At 43.7% G+C, this 22,113-nt stretch overlaps 5 protein-coding genes across 13 annotated transcripts; 4 read left to right on the plus strand and 1 right to left on the minus strand.

The window, feature by feature from the left end:
* The first annotated feature begins 723 nt into the window (after window positions 1-723).
* On the plus strand, window positions 724-5,135 carry LOC119554350 (possible lysine-specific histone demethylase 1). Its single transcript, XM_037865216.1, has 4 exons — window positions 724-1,180; window positions 1,244-2,808; window positions 2,872-3,410; window positions 3,592-5,135. The coding sequence occupies exons 2-4, from the start codon at window positions 1,289-1,291 to the stop codon at window positions 4,191-4,193; spliced, it is 2,661 nt and encodes an 886-aa protein (XP_037721144.1). The 5' UTR covers window positions 724-1,180; window positions 1,244-1,288; the 3' UTR covers window positions 4,194-5,135.
* Window positions 5,136-6,471: 1,336 nt separating this feature from the next.
* On the plus strand, window positions 6,472-8,459 carry LOC119555642. Its single transcript, XM_037867176.1, has 2 exons — window positions 6,472-7,422; window positions 7,703-8,459. The coding sequence occupies exons 1-2, from the start codon at window positions 6,646-6,648 to the stop codon at window positions 8,207-8,209; spliced, it is 1,284 nt and encodes a 427-aa protein (XP_037723104.1). The 5' UTR covers window positions 6,472-6,645; the 3' UTR covers window positions 8,210-8,459.
* LOC119555640 (putative uncharacterized protein DDB_G0271606) lies at window positions 8,286-17,479 on the minus strand. Of its 9 annotated transcripts, none has more exons than XM_037867169.1 (11): window positions 17,371-17,479; window positions 15,134-15,794; window positions 13,981-14,871; window positions 11,634-13,113; window positions 10,718-10,893; window positions 10,337-10,651; window positions 10,023-10,160; window positions 9,712-9,961; window positions 9,371-9,654; window positions 9,082-9,264; window positions 8,286-9,024 (listed from the first exon to the last, which is right to left on the minus strand). In XM_037867169.1, the coding sequence occupies exons 2-11, from the start codon at window positions 15,755-15,757 to the stop codon at window positions 8,944-8,946; spliced, it is 4,422 nt and encodes a 1,473-aa protein (XP_037723097.1). In that variant the 5' UTR covers window positions 15,758-15,794; window positions 17,371-17,479; the 3' UTR covers window positions 8,286-8,943. The 9 variants fall into 9 exon arrangements, with proteins under 9 accessions (XP_037723097.1, XP_037723099.1, XP_037723095.1 ...); XM_037867171.1 differs by lacking the exon at window positions 17,371-17,479 and adding an exon at window positions 17,341-17,356; XM_037867167.1 differs by lacking the exon at window positions 17,371-17,479 and adding an exon at window positions 16,821-17,027.
* Window positions 17,062-21,320, plus strand: LOC119555644 (probable deoxycytidylate deaminase). The gene is made up of 3 exons (XM_037867179.1): window positions 17,062-17,183; window positions 19,979-20,396; window positions 20,718-21,320. The coding sequence occupies exons 2-3, from the start codon at window positions 19,983-19,985 to the stop codon at window positions 20,919-20,921; spliced, it is 618 nt and encodes a 205-aa protein (XP_037723107.1). The 5' UTR covers window positions 17,062-17,183; window positions 19,979-19,982; the 3' UTR covers window positions 20,922-21,320.
* Window positions 18,295-19,438, plus strand: LOC119555643 (clathrin light chain). The gene is made up of 2 exons (XM_037867178.1): window positions 18,295-18,454; window positions 18,573-19,438. Exon 2 carries the CDS (start codon window positions 18,586-18,588, stop codon window positions 19,264-19,266), a length of 681 nt encoding a protein of 226 aa, XP_037723106.1. The 5' UTR covers window positions 18,295-18,454; window positions 18,573-18,585; the 3' UTR covers window positions 19,267-19,438.
* Window positions 21,321-22,113: the final 793 nt, after the last annotated feature.

Consider the following 22,113-nt stretch of genomic DNA (forward strand, 5'->3'; position numbering starts at 1 on the left):
GTGTAGTTTCCCGAGATATCTTAGTCTCCCAATGTACTTCTTGGTTTTACAGGACCTTTCGGAAGGCCATTGGGGAATCTCCTCTCCAAAGTCGCCATTATCTTAAACTTTGATCTACGATGAGAATGTGAATGAGAATCCAAAATAAACATATTATATTACCAAGTACAACACTCAAATTAATCTTTTAAACTACCTCTGTTTCAAGTATCTGTGTCAAGTTAACGTACACTATAGCTATTGAATAGACTAACAAAGGTTTTTCGTAATCTACTTCTGCAGCTAAACAACATTGTCGCAATAATGAAGTTATTTCTAAATGTAGAAACGATTCAATTAAATCGTATCTTTCTGTTGAGCAGTAGAGGTGTCGAACAAGTTTCATGAAGATGGCAATGGTATTGGTGAATAACAACATATTTTTAACTACATAGAATTACCATCTTAACTCGAATATAATAAAGTTGCCTTAACAAGGAGGGTGTGGTCTTGCCGTTTGCCTTATTTCTTTAAGGATATTTCTGTCACATTTGAATTCATTAATTCAGAAGTCTAGCAATGTTTTTTTCAAAGTCCGTTACATTCAAAATAAAAGTTTACCGATTCAGTCTATGAACCGTTTCAAGTCGGATGTAGCGGTTATCTATTAGTATGACCGCAGGGTGGTTAATGTCCAAACTTCTGGGTCTTCCAGGTCAAAGATGTGGTTGAACTTAAACCAAGTTTTTAAAAAGTCATCTTAATACAGTTTCCAAATGTTAAAGGGCCACTTAAGATCATAAAGAAAGTTTAAAAACCTTAAAAAGGGAAAGCGCGGGCAGTGTGACCAGATGCTGCAGTTTGAATTTCCTGCGCCGGTGGAGGTATGTTGGCGGCATTGCGCGGCTGCCACACCGCCAAAACCATATAAACAATTTTTTACATTTCAATTTGCACTTTTGAATGTCGAAAAATCGATCTGTGAGCTAACGTAAAATGCAAAGCAACGCTTGGAGCAGCTAGAACAGCAACCGAGTATAGTTAACTTCGTTGAAATCAGGCTAGGAGGGAGTTGCGACCAAAAAAAGTATATCCGCAGACCGATCGGCAAAACGTGTGATAATAAAATCACTTAATATTGAAAAAATAGAATGCAACAGTATTCCGGTTTTATGTGCTGAAGAATCCGTGATTCGTAACCGTAAGTTTGCAAAGTAAGTGTACAATTTTCAACCAAATTTCAAGGGGCTTTCCATTTTTGTAGGGCTTACTTATCGGTGTCACTGTTTCGGAGCTCCATTTACCGGTGATGAAGCCCACCCAAACCGGAGGAAGTAGCTCCAAAATGACCGAGCCCATTGAGTATGTGACCCTGATTAGCGACGATTCCGATGGTGAGCCCTCGCCGAAGAGGAATGCTCCTCCGCCGCCCCCGCCAGTTGCCCCGAATCCTGCCCAGAAACAGAAGCAGCCGGACGAGGACTCAAATGATGCGCCAGCCACCAGCGATGAACGGCGCACCAGTAGGCGCAATCGACCCAAAGTGGACTATAGCAACAGGCCAAGTGGAAGTGTAGAATCCACCTCCAACGATAAGTCAGGATCGGGATCCCTGGGATCAAACAACCAGCAGACGGAGCGACGTAGCCAAAGCCAAAATCAAGCCCGGAAATCGGAGGCTAATGCCACTTCCGTTTCCGGTCCCAGTGCCGGAAATCCGAGACCCTCGCAGAACGGAGACTCTAAGGATGTGGGCACGCCCACCGTTTTGTCCGGCCAAGAGGGTGCCGTCTTTCAGTCCCGCCTGCCCTTCAACAAGATGACGCCCAACGAGGAGGCCTGCTTCCCGGACATCAGTCGGTCGGGCATTCTGGGCCATCGTGTGTTCCTCAATATCCGCAACAGCCTGCTCCACATGTGGGTGGATAATCCGAAACTCCAGCTGAGCTTCGAGAACGCCCTGAAGAACCTGCCGCCGCCCTTCGACAGCGAACCCAGTTTGGTGAGGCGGGTGCACTCGTTCCTGGAGCGCCATGGCTTCATCAACTTTGGCATCTTCAAGCGACTGCGACCTATACCCACCAAAAAGCTCGGCAAAGTCATTGTGATCGGGGCAGGAATCTCTGGCTTGGCTGTGGCCCACCAGTTGCAGCAGTTCGGCATGGATGTAATCGTTTTGGAGGCGCGGGATCGAGTAGGCGGCCGCATAGCGACATTCCGGAAGAACAGCTACATCGCGGATCTGGGAGCCATGGTGGTGACCGGCGTCTACGGCAATCCAATGACCATCCTGAGCAAGCAGATTGGCATGGATCTGGTGCCCATTCAGCAGACATGTCCACTCTACGGCCCAGATGGCAAACCCGTACCCAAGGAGAAGGATGATGTGATAGAGAGAGAATTTAACCGGCTACTGGAGTCGGCGAGCTACCTGTCCCACCGCCTTGACTTTAACTACGCCGGCAATTGTCCGGTTTCGCTAGGCGATGCACTCGAGTGGATTATCAGTATGCAGGAGATGCAGGTCATGCACAAGCGAGCGCAGCACATGCAGGAGATAATAACCGCCCAGACGAAGATCATCGAGCACCGGCGTCGCCTGAAGACCATCAAACAGAGCATCGCTACGCTAAGGAGTGAGCACCACGCGATGGTCAAGCAGCGAAAACCCAAGGGAGTGGAGAGCGATCAGAATTACGGACGGCAGGAGTTCTCCATACGAAACATTCAGCTGAAGATGGAGGAAACTATCAAGGTGTTCAACGAGCTTCATGCAGAGGATAAGCAAATGGAAGCCAAGCTTCACGAACTGGAGCAAAACCGACCTAGGTAAGCATTAAAAAGTACTTTTGTTATGTATGTGTGTACTTATCTTTATCTCTTTATTTGCAGCGACGTGTACCTCTCTTCCCGCGACCGCCTTATTCTGGACTGGCACTTTGCCAATCTGGAGTTCGCCAACGCCACCCGACTGAACAACCTGTCCCTGAAGCACTGGGACCAGGACGACGATTTCGAGTTCATTGGCCACCACACTACTGTGCGGAATGGTTATTCATGTGTGCCTGTAGCTCTCACTGAAAACCTAGACATTCGCGTGAATAGCGCCGTCAAGGAAATAAAGTACGGCACCAACGGCGTAGAAGTAGTGGCCGAAAACTTGAAGACCTCCAATTCACAGATGACGTACAAAGCGGATCTGGCCGTCTGCACACTCACCCTGGGCGTTCTGAAAGTGGCAGTGGCCCACGAGGAGTCGCAGCAGAGCAACACGGTCAAGTTCGATCCGCCGTTGCCGGACTGGAAGCAGCAGGCTATCAGAAGACTTGGGTTCGGGAATCTCAACAAGGTTGTGCTCTGCTTCGACCGCATATTTTGGGATCCCAACGCGAATCTCTTCGGACACGTGGGCAGCACAACATCCAGTAGAGGTAAGGTGTTTGCATCTTGGCATTGGTTTTTTTTAATCATCGGCAAAAGAAAACTGTAGTGGAAATGTTGGATTTTAGAACGTTTGATTAATTTTTGAATTAATAAATCTAATTTCAAGTTTGTTAATTAAAGCGCGGACCACTTATTATTTCATACAATTATTTCTTTCTTTCCTTGCAGGAGAAATGTTTCTGTTCTGGAGCATTAGCTCGTCTCCGGTGCTCCTTGCCCTGGTCGCCGGAATGGCAGCCAATATTGTGGAGAGCGTCACCGACGACATCATTATAGGGCGCTGCATGTCAGTGCTCAAAAACATTTTCGGCAACACCTCCGTTCCACAGCCCAAGGAGACGGTGGTCACGCGCTGGCGCAGCGATCCCTGGGCACGTGGCTCCTACAGCTACGTCTCCGTGGGTTCTTCGGGCAGTGACTATGATCTGTTGGCGGCGCCTGTTATTCCGCCGTCCAGTAAGGATGCGGAAGGATTGCCACGTCTCTTTTTTGCCGGCGAGCATACGATACGGAATTATCCGGCCACTGTGCATGGAGCCTATTTGAGTGGATTGCGCGAGGCAGGTCGCATTGCGGACTACTATCTGGGCTATCCGGAAGGCACTCCGCCGGACATCGGCTACTCGGTGGCTGAGGCGGCCAATCTGGTGTCCGTGGGGAATGTTGTAAAGCTGCGCGACCTGTCGCCCAATCTATCCGACTCCCCTTCATCAAAGAAGTCCGAGGAGAACTCAAATTCAAACACTGCCGACTCCGCGGAGCTACAGTAACTATGTATTTAGCTTGATGGACTTGAGCCCCTTACCCCTAAAGCGTTTAGTTTTTGTATCATACAAAGGGGGCTCGCTGTTTAGAACTAAGCTAGACCTATGTAAATACCTAAGACTTTTCCACTTAACATGGACTTCTTTAGTTACCATTCAACACATTATTTTATTACTTTAATATACGAATTAAGAGAAAAATATGGAATAATACCGAACATAGCAAAACTTTCTCAGTGTTTTTTTTTCAGTTCCGAGCTCCCTTTGGGCGTTTTTAATTGAGAAACGAATGCAATCATCTATCATAACTGGTTCAACTTGTTTTGATAGATGAGTCTGTAGCCCGTCTAATTGCGAGTGTTTCTTTTAAATAATGGAATAACTACTTAATACGTTTGAAATCAATCTTGCGTAATTTAAATTTTAGAAATCTTAATGCTGTCGTCTTTATTTAATTGTAGTTGGCAAGCGTATTATAAATAGTTATAGTAATAATGTATTAGAAGAACTATTTATTTGTGGGGACCAAAATAACCATTTCCTTATACTTACTCTGTTTTTTTAACCTAATATATTTCTTTAATAGTCAGATTTCATTTAACTTCATTAACTATTTTTTCAGCTCCATTTTGCTTCCTTTTTATACTTAAAAGAGAGCTCATATATTTGGTCCCCGATTTTAGACATACTTCTTCGCAAAACTTTTGTGAAGTAAGTGATCCTTTTTATAACTGCTAGATTTAAGGAATGGCATTTAATTACTCTTTTAAATTTTTTCCAAAACTTTAAAATTTGATAAGCCTCCCAAGGAGAAAGAGTGTTTCGACACAAGCAACTATTTTATTGTTATTAAAGAAAATATATATGCGGAATAATGTGACTTTAAAATATAGCTCCTTTATTGAGATACAATTTTTACAGGGAAGTCTAAACTATCAAAAATTATGCTAAAGTTAACAGTTCCGTACGTCATTTGTATTGAAAATTTGAAGGTATTAAGTAAAACACCTTTCAATATAACATTTTTGATTAACTTGTCTTATGAAAAACGGAAGTTGGTCCAAAAACTATCATACCTCCCGATGAGTGGGTATCAGAAAGCGAAAACTATAATGTTTTGGGTCTCTCGGGCAGTTGGGCAACGTTTCTTTCGAAATTGTGTCGGTTCAACGACCTCCTCTCCACAGCTTGCTTTCAATGCCAATGAAAGCTAAACCTTAACCATCAAAAGCTCTGCCTCCTATCTTCCACAAATTGGCGGGCCTCGGGAAAAAAGCTCGATCCGAAATGCACCCAGCCAAAACCGATCGTTGGTCGGAGGGGTGCTAGTTATACCATTAGAACGGGTTAGATCCGATACTATTTGCGAGCTTTTTTGGCGCCGTGCATACACTTTGTCAAGTTCAATGGCCGATATGTTAGAATCGCAGGTAATACCCAAGAAGCTTCGGAAATTGGTATGGTATGGCAAAAGCTAAAGTTGATTATTTTTCTCAATCGCATGCTTTTTTAACTACTACGCTAGCCTGCACAAACGAGAATGTCCATCGTAAATGTGTGTTTGCATTAGAAGTGGCCTTGAGAGGGGTCAGCGACCGAAACTATGTACTCAAAACGACTGACGTTGAATTGTAAAATATAACACAATAGGAAGTGCACTATCGTTTCTGTCAATAGGTTTTATTATTTTGTGCAAACCTTCTGAATTGAGGGCATTATTGGGGTTTTATAAATAAATGACTAGACTTACATATATTGAGTAAATATTAATATTGCTATACTGCGCAACTAAAAATCCTATTTCTGGAGCACCATCTCTGTAACTCTTTAGTTTACAAATAATTATGAGGCATAGAGGAAAGGGACTTAAGTTAACATTTTTAATATAGAAATAAGTACACAGTTAAATGTGGGTTACATATTTTAAAAAAAAATGTGGGATCTTTAGGGGAAAACCCGTTGAAAAGTATTTTTCCAAAAGTGTTTTAGTCAATCGAAACTTGAGATTTATTGATAACGGTCGAATTTTAACAAGTATTTAATGAAAAAATAAATAAAATTAGGATATATGTTAAGTAGTTCTTTTTTTTCTAGTTCTACATAAATCTTTATTTTTTTTAAATAATTATTTTTTTTATTAATATAAAGATGCATATAAAATATAACTAATATTGATGTTGTTAAGATAACATTTTAGTATTTATTGGCCAAACCAAAAAATTGAAGTTTATCGACCTACAAGTTTACATTTATGAATCGAAAAAGATCGTTGGTTTAAAAACAGGAAGGATTTCCCTTAACACTAGGTCACGTGGTCTCTATCATCATCCACCCACAATGCAACGCAACTAACGGGGAGCTTTCCCGCTGACAAACTATAAAAGCGGGAACAGCCGCTGCAACGATTCAGTTGGAAAGATAGATTCATCGGCGGAACTTCATAGCCAGGTCCAAAAAAATGAGCGAGAGCGAGCTTTCGAGCGCCGTGACGAGCGCACTATTGGAGCTCTACCATCGCGAAAATATTCCCATGGTCTCGCAACCGATAGCCGGAGTTGGGGAGAATGCCTACGGACAGGTCCTGCGAGTGAGTTGGCCCACGATTCCGGAAGCTGCCTCCGTTGTGGTCAAAATGGCGCCGAAGAACGAGGCCCGGAGATCCCACATGCATGTGGTGGACTACTACGCCCGGGAGGTCTTCATGTACCAGGAGGTATTCCCCATTTTCCGGGAGATATTAACAGATCGGAGCATGTTCACCGTAGCACCAGCACTGCAGGCCAATGGATTAAAGGCTCCCGATGAATTCCTGATTTTCGAAGATCTATCTGAAAGTGGTTTCCGGCCCAATTCCCGTAGCATTATGCCCACCTATGACATCGTTATCTGCTCCCTGAAAGCTTTAGCGGAGCTACATGCGTGCTCATTTTTCCTGCAGAAAGAAAATCCTGCAAAGTTCCAGGAGTCAGTGGAGTTTGTCAAGAAGGACAACTTATTCACTCCAAACATTGAGGAGGTCACCATTGAGTTTGGAAAGGCACAGCTGCGAAAGGCGAGAAATATTCTTGACGAATCCGATGGCGACCAAGTGGCTGAACTGAAGGAGGTCCTGGAACGCTGTGAGAAGCACCTAAAATCCTTGGCCCTTTACTGTGTGGATGGAAAGTCAGCGGAACCATATTCTGTTATCTGTCATGGAGACTTCTGGAATAACAATATTCTCTACAGACATGAGGTAAATCTTTAGGTTTATAACTTTTCGATCTCTCCAAACTTGGGACAGATCATTGAGGCTGCAAACCAAAAATAATATATTTTTATAAAAATAGTGTTTAATATTTCAAGTGTTAAAGAATATGTCAAATTTTTGTTATGATCCTCATGCAGAATATTGTTTCTAAACTAATTAATTTTAAAACCATGAATTTTTCGACTATATTTTAATTTATTTCGAAATATTATTCCTATTTTACCTTATAATTTTATTATTAATATTTTGTTGTTTTTATCCCTAGCCTAATTTTGATCAACCCGTGGAGGCCAAACTCATCGACTTCCAGATGTCACGCTTTGCTCCGCCGGTACTCGATATTGTCCACTATCTCTTTGCCTGTACGGAGAAACCATTGCGGGATGAACACTTTCCCACCTTTATGGATGCCTACTACGACACCCTGGAGCAGAAATTGACTTCTTGTGACCTTTGCCTGGAGGAGATATATCCACGGAGCGTTTTCAACCGACAATTGCAACTTTACGGGGTCTACGGCTTAATCATGGGTGCATTCTCCCTACCCTTTTTTATATCCAATGCCAATGAGGTAATTGATATCGATACCGTTTCCGAAGCCATCCAGGATCTTTCGGCATCGTCCAATGAACCCAAATATAAGGAGTTGATCGAGGAATACGAAATGCTCAACGCGCGCACCTTGCCAATTTTCAAGCGTCGAATCATCGGCATCGTGAAGGATCTAATCAAATACAACATGACAGAGCCTCTATTTCAAATGGACTCCTGACCAAGTGCTACAGTATTATAAGCTATAAAACCAAAATTGCCATAGAAGACTTGGATGTAAATATTTTGCCAGTATATGTGATTTTCTTCCATATTTATTCAGGGAACTCTAAGATACTAAAAATTCACAACTTATATAAAATTCGCAAAACAAAGGATGTTAACTGAAATGTTTGCAATTGGATTTGTGTAACTAAGGCTAAAACTAAATATGTACAACTCTTAAATATAGTGATGATTAATGTTCCCTAGCCACATTCGGTAGCGAAACACAATTTGATTGTTTGCGGGATTTTGGGGAGAATGATCTTATTTAAAGATCCTACCAGATAAATCTTAATTTGAACTTTTTAAAAGAATGTTTAAGCTATTTCAACGCATAGAAAATTTACTTTTTCAAACTAATGAGTGTGGTACTACTCTGTTATTTAGTACTTCATATTCCGTATATATATGATATAATGCGCGGCTATAGCTATATGTATAGCTATTTACATGGCATGTACTATGCTTAGTCCAAGAATAGACTTTATCTTAATCTTAAGGCCTACATAGTACAATATGTGTCTTGCACTAAAACTAAGCATTTGCGTGTCATCTGGTGTATAATAAAATAACAACTCATTGAGTTTATTGCAGCAATACGTGGGCTTGGCGTGTTATGTCCTAATGTCCAGCACTTGGATACGCGATCAGGAGTCTTCCTTGATTAATGGCTCCCGATGATAATGGCTTTTACTGCATGACCTCGCGGAAACGCTTCTGCCGCTCCAGACTCTCCACCTCAGCCCAGCAGTTGCGCATGTTGCGGAAGAGCTGAAATTTATGTATATAAAAATATCAGATAATCGAGAATATCGTATCAAGTTCTACCTCATCGATCCAATTGTGCTCGGCCAGCAGATCGTTCAATATTTCTGTTGACGTCTTGCCAGGGAACTGTTGCTGCTGCTCCGTCACCCGTTGCGAGCAGTTAATAAACAGATTGTACTTTTCGTGTGCTATCTTGTGGAAGAGATCTGCACGAGCGGCACAAATGCGGCACAAGACAATGTCCTGGAGAAAAAGATATAAACGATTATTAAATTAATCTTATGAATCTATCTGGTTTGAGGTAGTATTAAAATGTAGTTTTCTTTGTAAATAATGTTAGCTGACTTACCTTCTCGTAAACTATACGCGGATCCACGGGTATGGTCTGCATGGTGTTTGGATTATATGGTTCTCCGAAGAGTAGGAAACGCACAGCGATGCCTGGTTGGTGGCAACCGGCGCAATTCTTTTGGGTTAGATTGTTTTGTTCCCACTCGGAGAACACATGGCACTTGGGCCACGTCTCAATGGAGGAGATTGTACTCCGCGTCCAAGGAGTGATGGCCAGCAGCTTGCGCTTGCAATTTTCCATGATGTTGTCCACCACCCGCACGCTGCCCAAAAAGTAGTCGTCTAAAAAGAAATATATGTTCTATATAAACAATATTTGGGAGTAAAAACCAGCTTTACCCTTCTCCCGCGTTATTTCCGAAAAGAAGCTTGGATCGAGGGCTTGCGAAATCATGGTCTGAATGTAGATCTCAAAATTGTCCCTATACGACAGATAGTCCTCCATGATCTTCTCAATAAATTGCTCGGTATCATCGGCCAGCAGCTCAGATCGCATGAACTCGACAATTGTCTCGGTGTGGGAATGCAGCTGAATGCGCACCGGTGCTTTGAGGTAGAGTTTCTTGGTTTCGAGATTCCAAGAGGCATACTGAAATCCAGTTGATTATATTATTATGGTATTATTGATAGTAGGTTGTCATTTAACCCACCTTTGACATGTTACGATAGAAGGTTTTTCCGTTTTGGCGGAAGGGCTCGTACTTCTGCAAAATGCACTTTGAGTCCACCTGCCAAATGGTGGGCCAGTCGTTCACAAGATCCGATCGAAGAACTATGAAGTCGCCCGTCTGAAATGTTAGCAACAGGTTGGAATATTTGCCCAAAGCATTTAGCAAAATATCTCTTGTTAAAAATTAATAAAATGTTACCCCAAATTTACTAAATTCAATTAAGCGTTACCCATTATTTCAGAAATACGAAAATAAAAACCACTATAAACATATAACTCAATACTTTGACCTACTTTAAAGTTCTCCGAGTTGGCAGCTGTGCCCGATGATGCACTGGCATATCCCACATCCGCCACTCCGGACATGTTCTGCTGCGAATTATAGCCAGATTCGCTGCCACTGGCCAGTTGTTGCACCTGTTGCTGCTGCTGCTGTTGTTGCTGCTGATGGTGTTGCTGGCTAACTTGCATCTGCTGCAGTTGCTGGTGGTGTTGTTGCTGTTGTTGTGGTTGTTGCAGATCTGAGGGATGGTCGTAAGTGTTCTTGCGGGGTGTGCCCTTTGACCGGCGAGCTAACTTGCGCTTTCCATAGCCCTTGCCGTCATCGCTCTGCGTGTGAGGAGGGGAAAGGAGGTTTTGAGACAGTGGTTACAACGACGGAGGCGAAACACTTACGTCTTCCTCCTGCGGAGTCCACACGGGATCCGTATCCGAGTCGGTGAACTCCTCCGGCTCGCCGACGACTCCAGTGTCGCCAGCGACGGCACTGGAATTCATTAGCATGGCGTGCATGCTGCTCTGCTTGGCCTTGCGGGAGCATTGCTCCCGACGCGGCGGCACACTCAAGGGGTCTGTGGAGAGCACAAAAGTGGGTTAGCAACATTGAACTGGACATGGGGAAGCCCCGGGCTACACGAACGGAACGGGACGAGATCCACAACAACGACATCAACATCAACAACAACTAATCAGCACACCAGCAACACCATTTCCCACGGCCATGGAACACCAGCACCAGCACCTCGATCGGAATCGGCACCGGATTCTGTTCCGTCTTACAAGTACAAATAATAAAAATACACGGTTTATTTGGGTTTTTGAAAATTAATAATATTTGTTCTTCTCGATTTCATCTCAAAAATACTTCATACTTTTGTTTTCTCCTTTTGTTTGTTTTGTTTTTTTTTTATGTTTGCTCTTTTAACAATTTAAAAGTTAGCGTTTTCCTTTTGTTTTTTTTTGATGTCATTATGGTTGTTTTTTACATATACACACCGTCCAAGGGTCTAGTAGTCGCTAGTCTGTCTGGCTGTCTGTCCGTGTGGTGTGGGTGGTGGTGGTGCTGCGTGGGTGGGTGGTGGTGCTGCTGCTACTGGCGGCCGCTAGTGCTGCCAAGGCCACAGCAGGTTTATAAAGTGATGAGGATTCGGCGCTGGTGCTGGCGTCGGCGTTGTTGAATTCGAATTCGCTGTTGCATTCGCGCTGGCTGGCGTGTGGTGGTGATTGTTGTTGTTGTTGTAGTTGTTGCATGGCGTGGAAGTAGCGATAGTGGAGTGCTTATTGGTACTATGCTGTTGGTCAAGTAACATACCTTGACCCGCTCCAGCTGTCAGTTGGGCGCAATGCTGCTGCACAAAGTGCTGACCGCTCATCGATTGTTGCTGCTGTTGCTGTTGCGCCTGCTGTTGCTGCTGGGCGTATGGCCGGAAGGAGGTTTGATCCCCGGGCTGCTGGATCACCGACGACGAAGGTGCGGATTCCGCCGCGGCTGCAGCAGCCACCATTTGGGCGTGCGGACGCTTCTTGGGGAGTATTTGCGTCTGCGAGAGTATTTTGATGCGATGCCCATCATCGCCCACAAGTCCTGCGAGTCCATCCACCGCCTGGCCGACATCTCCCGGCGACTGAGTGGCCTGCGAAGTGGTGGGCTCGTCGCCACCGCTCCCAGAACCTTTGCCTTTCCGCTTGTACGGAGCTCGTGGGTAATTTAATTTCCGCGATGGCTTCACCACCGGTGGCGGATCGTCGTCCCGCTCGCCCTGCAGAAACTTTAGATAGCTGTCCATGAACTGAGTCTTCTTCTCCCCAATCTGCGTGCCCACGCTGACGGGCTTGGGAGCAGCTGGACTGTACGTCGTGGCTGCACTGGCTCCGCTGGTCGAAGGCGTCGCGGGCGTGACCGCTGAATGGCCATGCCCATTATTGGCAGCATGCGAATTGGGCGGGCAGTTCGATGGCTCCGGAGAAGGAGTCTTGTTCGGATTACGTATGCCAAAGTTGGTGTTATTCGTGGAGGAGTTGGTGCCGCGCCCGTTGCTGGACAGTGAGTTGGAATATCCCTGCTTCGGTGCAGCTGTGGCGTCGGCCAGAAAGTCCAGCTCCTCTTCGATGTTCGGCACGATGACCTTGTTGCTGGCCGCTGCTGCTGCCGCCGCCGCTGCGGCCGCCGTCGCCTCCTCCTCCTGCTGTTGTGTGGCCTCGTTCTTCTCCTGGCGTTGCTGCTGCGCCTGTTGCTGCTGCTGCTGCGTGTAGGCCTGCTGGTGTTGCTGCTGCGTGTAGGCCGCCTGCTGTTGCTGCTGCTGTTGTTGCTGCTGCTGCTGTTGCTGCTGCTGCATGCAGGCCGTGTACTGGGAGGCAATAGGCTGGGGGAAGGCTGGATAGTATTGCGCCAACTGGGTTAAGTGCGACTGGGCCTGCGAGGACTGCAGGTGGGCCGGCTGCGGCAAGTGCTGCTGTTGTTGCTGCTGCGCTTGCTGCTGCTGGTGTTGCTGCTGTTGGCTCTGCTGCGGATATGTGGGTATGTTGATAGTGGCCGCCGGCGATACGGACGCCGCATTGTTTTCCGTCTTGAGCGGAGTGTTCCACTTGCTATTGAAGTCGTAGTACGTGTTCTGCTGCTGCTGTTGCTGATTGTGCTGCTGCTGTTGTTGCTGTTGCTGCTGCAACTGGTGATGCTGTGGCTCCTGGGGACTGCGCACATTGCCGTAGTCGCTGCTGCTGGGGATGAGCGTTTTCTTCGGTTGGCGCTTGCGCGGAGTCTTCGCGGGCTTCGGCGGCGGCTTCACCTCCTCCTGCAAGCAAGTGTCGAAAGAAAGTCGATTAGAACACTCGGCATCAGCAAATATAATAAGCGAACAGCACACTATCATTAGCTTGGACATTGGGACACTAGAAACGGTTGGTAGACATGTATACACTGGCTGGTAAAAAACGAGCTGCTTCCACAGCATTTTATGGGGGCTTAACAAAGGGGCTGCGAGCGACAATCGCGTTTGGGTTTACCCTCATTAAAAATTGGATCATACCATTACAACATAACGTCACAGTTCAAAGTGGCCACAGGACTTTAAATTAGAGAATTTGTTAGCTGTATTTGAAGCAGTTTTTGTTAGATTGAACAGAATAATTCCAATAAAGCATATAACAAAAGGCCAAAATAAAAAAGCTTTCACCATAATTTAAGGAATGATCACATGCATATTATTAGACTACATTAGAAGGGGTTAAAAAAAAGGATCGAAACATATATTAACAATCTAATTAAAGTCTACTAATTGGTATTAAAAAGGTATTGGTTAAACAAAAAAGAAAGAGCTTATCTTAATAGCCTTCCTATTTCAACAGTTTCATTTTGATGAAAATGTTGTGTTAAATAAAATGTTTTCCAATTTTTAGCTTGGTATGAGCAATAAAGAAACAATTACAGCAATTTTATTAAAAATAAGGGTATCAGTAGATTTACTTTTACTTGTAGAAAATTAAAAACGCTCTACACAGATTTTTTAGATAATAGACTCCGAAAATATCTTTAAAACAAGTCTATTTGGCTCGGCAGAGAATTTAAGAAAACAGAACGAATAGGCCAATAAACCAAAATAAAGGCAGAACACAAACAAATTAAACAAATAGGAACAGAAATAAAACAATGACATACAAACCTTTGGCACTACTTGAATCTGTGACGCTAAGTTGCCCGCCGCCGGCGACATGATCATGTTGGCCACCACGTGCTGGCGCCGCCCGGAGGACTGGGATTGGGTCTGGTTCTGGTTGTGCTCCTGCAGCTGCAGTTGCTCCCCATCGACCACGCCCGCGGGATAGAAGGTTTGCTTAATCTCCAGCCCAGGCGGCAGGTTGAAAACTAGATTTTCGCCACCACCGCTGACATCTACTGTCGATGCCTCGTTGGCATAGTCCAGCTGGCGCTGCTCCTGCTTCACCTGCAGCTGCAGCACGTTCTTAATATCCTCCTGCCCCGCTCCATCGTCCTCCAGCTTCGTCCAACAAAGGTTCTGCTGGTGCTGTTGCTGCTGCTGCAGGGTGCTTTGTATCACAGATGAATAGGCCACAGTGGTGGGCGTGGCAGTCGCAGACGATCCAGCGCCTGCCTCCGACCGCCTTTGTACCGGGGACGCCGTCTTGTAGACGATCACCTGGGCCTGCGGTGTGCTGACCACGTCCACGGCATGTAAATTCGTGATGGGCGATCCATCTGCGGAGCTCAACGCCGGGCTCGCATATTGCGCCGGATAGGATCCCGCCGGAACTGGCACTGCCAGCGGCACCGGACTGCCATCCTGCTGCTCGACTATTGTCGCTCGGAACGGCTGGCCATCCTTGCGCGTCACCTTGACCTTTCGGCCATCAATCATGTAATAGGTGTCCGGTTCCGTCTCCGCCTCGGCGATCTCCTGCTGCAGTTGCTGCTGGAGCTGCTGCTGTTGTTGCTGCGCCGCCTGCTGTTGTTGCTGCTGCTGCTGTTGTTGTTGCAGTTGGATCAGGTAAATCGAGTCGTTGTAGGCTTTTAATTGCTTTTCCTGCTTAATCTGCTACAGCGCACCGTACATAGATTGAATCGGAATCGGAAAGTGTTTGGTTTGGGTTTGATTCGACATACAGAGAGAGGCTAGACCTTAGTCTAAGCTTTGATGGTTTGATTAGGGGGGGGATGTTATGTTAGTATGCGAGAAATGCGACAGAACCTGCGGGGGTTTTAATGAGCGTGTGTTTGGTGTGCTTCCCCAGAAGCGTGTTTACTGAGAGTAAGTTGTGATCTGCAAGCCGAACGATAAACAAAAGAATCCTACTCACCACTTTGTCGGCCACCAGGTTGAGCTGTTGCTGCTGCGCCTGCTGCTGTTGCTGTTGGGCCTGTTGCTGCTGCTGCTGCGCCTGCTGTTGTTGCTGTTGCTGCTGCATGGCCAGGAAGGTGTTCGATATCATGTTCGGCGTGTTCCAGGTCAGCGACGTCGACGTCAGCGCCACCGTTGTGGGCGAAGGCGACGCACCACTCGACGACGAATTCTCCCCGTAGTAATTCGAGGCCACATTATTGACCACAGCGGCCGCTGCCGCCGACACAGCCGCCTGGTTCTGGAACGAGCTAAGCTGCTTGTCCAGCGAGCTGGGCAGCTGCAGCTGGCGATGTGGCGTGCTAACCGCCGACGAGGCATAGTGGGCGGGTTTCGGCTGGACACTGGCCGCCGCCGCATGGTGGTATATCTGCTGGAATACTGGGTTGTAGCTGCCAATCGGCGACGGAGGCACAAAGCTGCCACCACTGGCGGCTGCCGCATTGAAGCTGGCGATGCTGGCGGCTGTGATGGTGGCCAGATGCGGATGCTGGAAGTCCTCTGCTGTTCCTCCAGAGCTGCCGGCACTGGCGGGCACGATGCGGTTGTAGGCGTACGACCAGGGACTGGAGTTGGGATCCATGGTTGGCTTGGACTCTTCTACTGCTGTTGGCTGGTAACTGAAATAAATACGACACTGTTAGTGGGTTCTGAATAGTTGAGTAATACCGTAGACTAGCTATAGTTCCAGGATTAAATATACATAATTAAAGGGCCGTAGGACTTTTGCTTCCAGCGCCCCTTCTTTTTCAAATATTAATTTTTGTATTATATACTAGCTTTAATTTGTTAAAATAAATAAAATACATAGTTAAAACTAACTCTCCCAAGTTTATCCTTAAATCTTACAAGGGATTGGTTCTTTTAATCATCTTTGAATATAAAACGTTAATTTACATTTTCTTTAATGAGTGTTTTTGACAACAAAATGAAACCCCTATCAAGTTTTTTTACAAAGATAAAAGCTAATTTTGTAATATATGGATATGTTAAAATTCTCAATTATATGGTTTACAGTTCGCGCCAATTCTGATATATAAAAATAAATAAAATAAAAATAGCATTTACTTTACAAACTGATTAGTTTTCTTTAATTAAAATGGCGCCAATAGTAATATTAATAATTAAAAGCTCTATTTTTTAAAAATTTTAATTAGAAATCCTATTAAAGATATTTCATTAGCCGTATTTGTTTACCCTAATGTTTATGTTATGAAAAACTAATATCTTTGCCAAAGATTGCGATTGTGAAGTCGAAAACAGGAACTGGGGAGTGTGTTTCCATACTTTTTTGCACTCATTGTTTCCCCCTACTTTTTTTTCGTATCCCTTTTGGCCACGATGCGCTTGGTTCCCCCTTCAAAAAATTTGGCGTCTGTATTTTTTTCGTCTTGGCGCTCTCCTGCAAATGCGCCCGCATTTTTCCACGATCCGGCGATAATGGTGAATTGGTGCTCACTTTTACTTTAGAATTGCGAGGCCATCACATTGGCAGGGTTTTATGCTGTTTTTGGTAATGTTTTTCTGGCTAGGAATAGGATTTTTTCCCGTATTTTCCGCTTGTACATATATATGTATCCATGCACACAAACACATACTCACACACACGGGCGTACATGCGTGCGTGTTGGAAGATAGTCACTAACTTTTTTAGACGTTATAGAATCGGAACTGTCGGTCTGCTCGGGCCCAGCATTATCTTCACATCGGACTGCACAACGCTCCAAATAGCACGAGCGGATTTTATGTTTAATTTCGGACGCAGCGTTACGTTTTTTTTTAGATTCGGTGCATAACTTTTTTGTGGATGAAACAATCTCCAAAATGGCCGCTCTGCCTGCCCAGTGAAAAACGAACTACTGGCTCAGGTGAATGATGCCAGGGCGAACTAGTTCACCGGTTCACTAGTTCGCGCGGCGACTGTTTGTGTTTGTATTGCCGTCGTCGTTGCATTTTGTCTCCGTTATTGTTTGAAAAGTATAGTGACTTTTGTGTTTTTTGTCGCACAGGTTAGTGTTCTTCCCAATTTGTTGGCATATTTTGGGCAATTCTCAACTGTGAGCTTGGGCACCTAATTGAATTCACATGTGCTGTGCTGCGCCATAGCCGCAAGTGTTGTATAATACCCTATTTATCAAGTCTTTGGTTGTTTCGGCTGTTGTTTACCATTAAATAGTTACTCTGCTGTTTATTTACATTTTATGAGCATTGATTAAGGCACATTTGATTTAGTATAAACAAATTAATCGCTACTCGGCTCCAAGCTGTATGCACTCCACTCGCGCGCTATCTAACACTGTTCAGGTGGAACTAGTTGATTTTAAACACCCAGTGAGCAATTAGCGGAATTTGAAGAGACCGATTAATTATTTTTATTTTTAAAATAATTACGTGAAATAAGATAATTTAAGTTAAATTTACCGTTATTTAAGTAGAAAATAAAATATGGGCAATCAAGCCACCCCCATAAGCACATTGTCCAACACTGGAACTAAAAACCCCAGTGTTCAATTTGATTATTACCATAAATACTAATCTTAAATAAAATTAATAAACCTGTTATTTACCTAATAGCAAATATTATCTGTATTTTTCCAAGGTTTTTGATTAACTTAAAATCGTGTATGCTCATGACAAGAGGTGAGAGATTGGGCACGGATCTCGCTATAATGCTTGAGGGCCTTGTTCTCCCAACCAATATGTTACGACTTACGGAACAGCCTTGAAAACATCTGATCTCGCTTTTGTCTTAAAATTAATATAGATTCTATATTATAGATTATATAACTTATACTTGTTGTGTGGATGGGTTTTGACTGAAAGGGGATGACGAATTTGGGAGATGATAGACAAACCCGCCTAATTTGGAGACCCGTTGTTTGCCGTCTGACAAGTGCGATAATAAAAAAAAAAAAAAAAAGAAACAAAATACAATTATCCTGTTAAAGCGGTACTGGCTATGAAAAGCTAGAAATTAGTCACCTCCTTAACATATATTTCCAGATTTAAGAAACATATATATTAAAAATTATAATTTAAAGTTATTGTATAAACAAAGGCAAAGCAATCGCCTTGCGATAGTGAAACATTTCCCAGCACTGGTCTCGCGGAACCAGTTCGATAACCTGCTGTTTTATTGTTGGTTCACTTCACGTACTAATGACAGTCATTTTACGTATTCATTGCTAAAAGAAAACTGAAAAAACAGATTTGCCCGAATTTCCGGTTAGTCATCCGCCCACACCGATCTTCATTCAGGCATAACCGAATCAAAGGAGAGGTGCGTAGTGTCCAGGTGCCGAGGAGCCAGTTGAAAAGTCGCCCGCAGCTGGCTGCTTCTCTGCGTACGTGTAAATCTGGGTGAGACGCCCACTAAATTGCAATCACAACATTTCCAGAGAGCACATCGCCATGGACTTTGGAGACGATTTCGCAGCCAAGGAGGAGGTGGATCCGGCGGCCGAGTTCTTGGCGCGCGAACAGTCGGCTCTCGGTGATTTGGAGGCGGAGATTACGGGGGGATCCGTTCCAGCTGCTGCTGCTGCTGGTGCTCCTCCTTCCACAGACGATGGTTTGGGGGAGCTGCTGGGTGGAGGAGGCGCCACCACTTCCGATGGTGATCTTCTCTCAGCAGGCGGCACCGGTGGCCTAGAATCCTCCACGGGCAGCTTTGAGGTCATTGGCGGCGAGTCCAATGAACCCGTGGGCATATCCGGTCCACCCCCCTCCCGGGAAGAACCCGAAAAGATACGCAAGTGGCGCGAGGAGCAGAAACAGCGACTGGAGGAGAAGGACATCGAGGAGGAGCGGAAAAAGGAGGAGCTGCGACAGCAGTCCAAGAAGGAGCTGGACGACTGGCTGCGCCAGATTGGCGAGTCCATATCGAAGACCAAGCTGGCGTCCCGCAATGCCGAAAAGCAGGCGGCCACCCTGGAGAACGGCTCCATCGAACCGGGCACCGAGTGGGAGCGCATAGCGAAGCTCTGCGACTTCAATCCCAAGGTGAACAAGGCGGGCAAGGACGTCTCCCGCATGCGATCCATTTACCTGCACCTCAAGCAGAATCCCATCCAGGTGCAGAAGAGCACCTAGGTAGTTTTAATTACGCACTCGCCTAACCACACATTGAGTTGAATATGAAAATTATTATTGAAAGTATTCGCTGTATATTCCAATTTATGATACATAAAATATTATTATTGCTGCTGAAACATAGCTGCGATCATCGTTTTGTCTAATTAATGCAATAAAAAATGTGCACACAGTTGTCCTGCTTTCCTTGACTATCAAATACCCATCACACAAAATACAAAGAAAAAACTGGACATGAAAAAGTTAGGAAAAAGAACAAATGAAAAATAAAAATGAAGATACGACAACTAATTGCGATTGTTCTTTTGTTTTATAATCTAATCTGGGCTAATAGACAGCATTTAGGTTTCTGGTTTTCATGTTAATAAATATAATTATTACATTTTAGAATGCATTACAAAAACCAGTTATATTTAATGCCTTTATTGGCCTTATCGCTAAAGAAACTGCCCTAACACATATGTATATAATATTTTAACCAGACATTTGTGTTGGAAATGTCAATGGATCTTATGTATATGTATTACATTCATTGAATAGATTATGAGAATAAAAAAATAGAACGGAAAGAATATAGTTTTTGATTGCTGTGTTCACGAGGTTTATTTATACACATTTGAATGAAATGAGTAATGACTATATAGGAAACAATTTTATGTCAATGAAATATTGTTGCTTAAGTATTAAAACTCTTATAAACTTTTATTTCTAGAAAAATGTCAGAACAAATGTCCGCTCAAGATGTAAATACCCAAAAGACTGGGTCACCTGAGAACCACAAGCGAAGGGATTACCTGCACTGGGATGACTACTTTATGGCCACCTCCTTGCTATCCGCAAAACGAAGCAAGGATCCCGTGACCCAAGTGGGTGCCTGCATCGTGGACTCACAAAACCGGATAGTGGCCATTGGCTACAATGGATTCCCTCGAAACTGCAGCGACGACGAGTTTCCGTGGTCGAAAGCCCAGAAGGGAGCACAGGACTTCAACCCACTGGAGGACAAGAAGATGTACGTGGTCCATGCAGAGGCTAATGCGATCCTCAATAGCAACGGAATGAGATTGACTGGAACGCGTCTTTATACCACACTATTTCCCTGCAACGAATGCGCTAAACTTATTATACAGGCAAGATATATTATATGTTGTGGTCTAAAGCTACTATTCATTTATTTTATGTTAGGCAGATTATTTATTATTGTTATTACTAGATAAACTTTGGTTTATTTGGAGAATGTTGTTATAATATTTAAACTAAATTGTAACAGTTTTTTAAATCTGGTAGAAACAGAATCGAATCGATTTTTAACTTGAAGTGCATTCTAATTCCTTTGTATAACCAAATTGTTAGTTTTGGCAATTAAAAATACTATAATTATGCTTACGCCTTACGCTTTCCAAAACCTAAACTACTATCTGATTTTCATGTGTTTTCATTCCCTTTTGCAGGTGGGGATCTCTCAGGTTCTCTATTTATCCGACAAGTATGCAGAAAAACCCAAATACCGGGCTTCCAAGCGGATGTTGGATGCAGTGGGCGTGGCCCACAAACGACACCTTCCCCAGCAAAAAAAGATCATCATTGATTTTGAAAACTTCCTGGAAGAAGATCCAAACTCATCGCTGGGCTTAAACGACCTTCACTTAAAATAAATTAAAACAATTTTTGACTTTATTTATATAATTTATTTAAAAGTTGTAATTTTTAAAGTCAAAGTGACGCTGTTGCTTTAAGCAACTTATACAAATCTTGATTAAAACAAGCGAATTGATTTTTAAATTATTCATGCATATCTGTTAAGGAAACTAATTTAATTAAAAAATTAAATAAAATAGCTTAAAAAACTAAAAAAACAGCAGCTTAAAACATCATTTGTTTCGCCCGCAACCACACAAAAAAATGTCTAACTACTTTACGCAATGATTTAGTTAGTTTCATTTTAACTTTGTATATTTAAAGCTAAATGTTTCATATTTATATTGCGATTTTTGTGACTAGTGCAATATTTATAAGATCGCATGGTAGCACAAAGATAGTTCAAACAGAAATAAATAGATAAATATGTTCGGCTTAATTTAAATACTTTCACACATGTTTAAAATATGAAAATATTAAAAAATTTAATACAAATATGTCAAAAATGCAAGAAACATTCCGGACGCATGATAAATTAAACGATTTCTGTTATGGTATCACATTTTCTGGAATGATAAGTGGGTTTGCCCCTAAAGAGTTAAGCAATTTTATAAAACCCCTCATAATAATAATTAGTATTTACTAACACCAAAAGGGATTCACTTGCACTAATTGGCTTTTTAAACGCAGGGACTGTCAGGTGAGACTCTTGGCGTCTCTCGGAGACATAGGTACCCACCAGAGACATCTGCGTGATAAAAGTGCTACGTATAAGTAATAGTACTGGCTGCTTTAAGGCCATATCTTATTATTAAATCCGAAATTCATATAATTCATTTCTGAAAGAGAAATCCATACAGTTGTGAGTTTTTCGCGAGCAACATAAGAATATAATTTTTAAAATGGTGCTCCTGCCCCAGAACATTTTATTGCACCAAATGCCAAGGGCCTTGGAAATTCTATTATTGCGCTACACATTACATTAATTAAGTTAGCCACTTTTGAACTTTGATGTTATGTTTGCTAAAATTTCGCATGCAGCCTTTTAAAAACTGGACTGAGCAAAATGTTTATGGGATGTTTTTAAATGGCATGCCAGCACGAAGGAGCTCCCACCTGACCATCCAAACCATTCAGGTGAGAGTGGCGTGCGGCCAACCGGCCATTAGTACTGAATATGCAAAACAGTGCGCGGAACCGGATGAGGAT

This window comes from Drosophila subpulchrella, chromosome 3L (genome assembly GCF_014743375.2).
Source record: "Drosophila subpulchrella strain 33 F10 #4 breed RU33 chromosome 3L, RU_Dsub_v1.1 Primary Assembly, whole genome shotgun sequence".
Classification (NCBI taxonomy): Eukaryota; Metazoa; Arthropoda; class Insecta; order Diptera; family Drosophilidae; genus Drosophila; species Drosophila subpulchrella.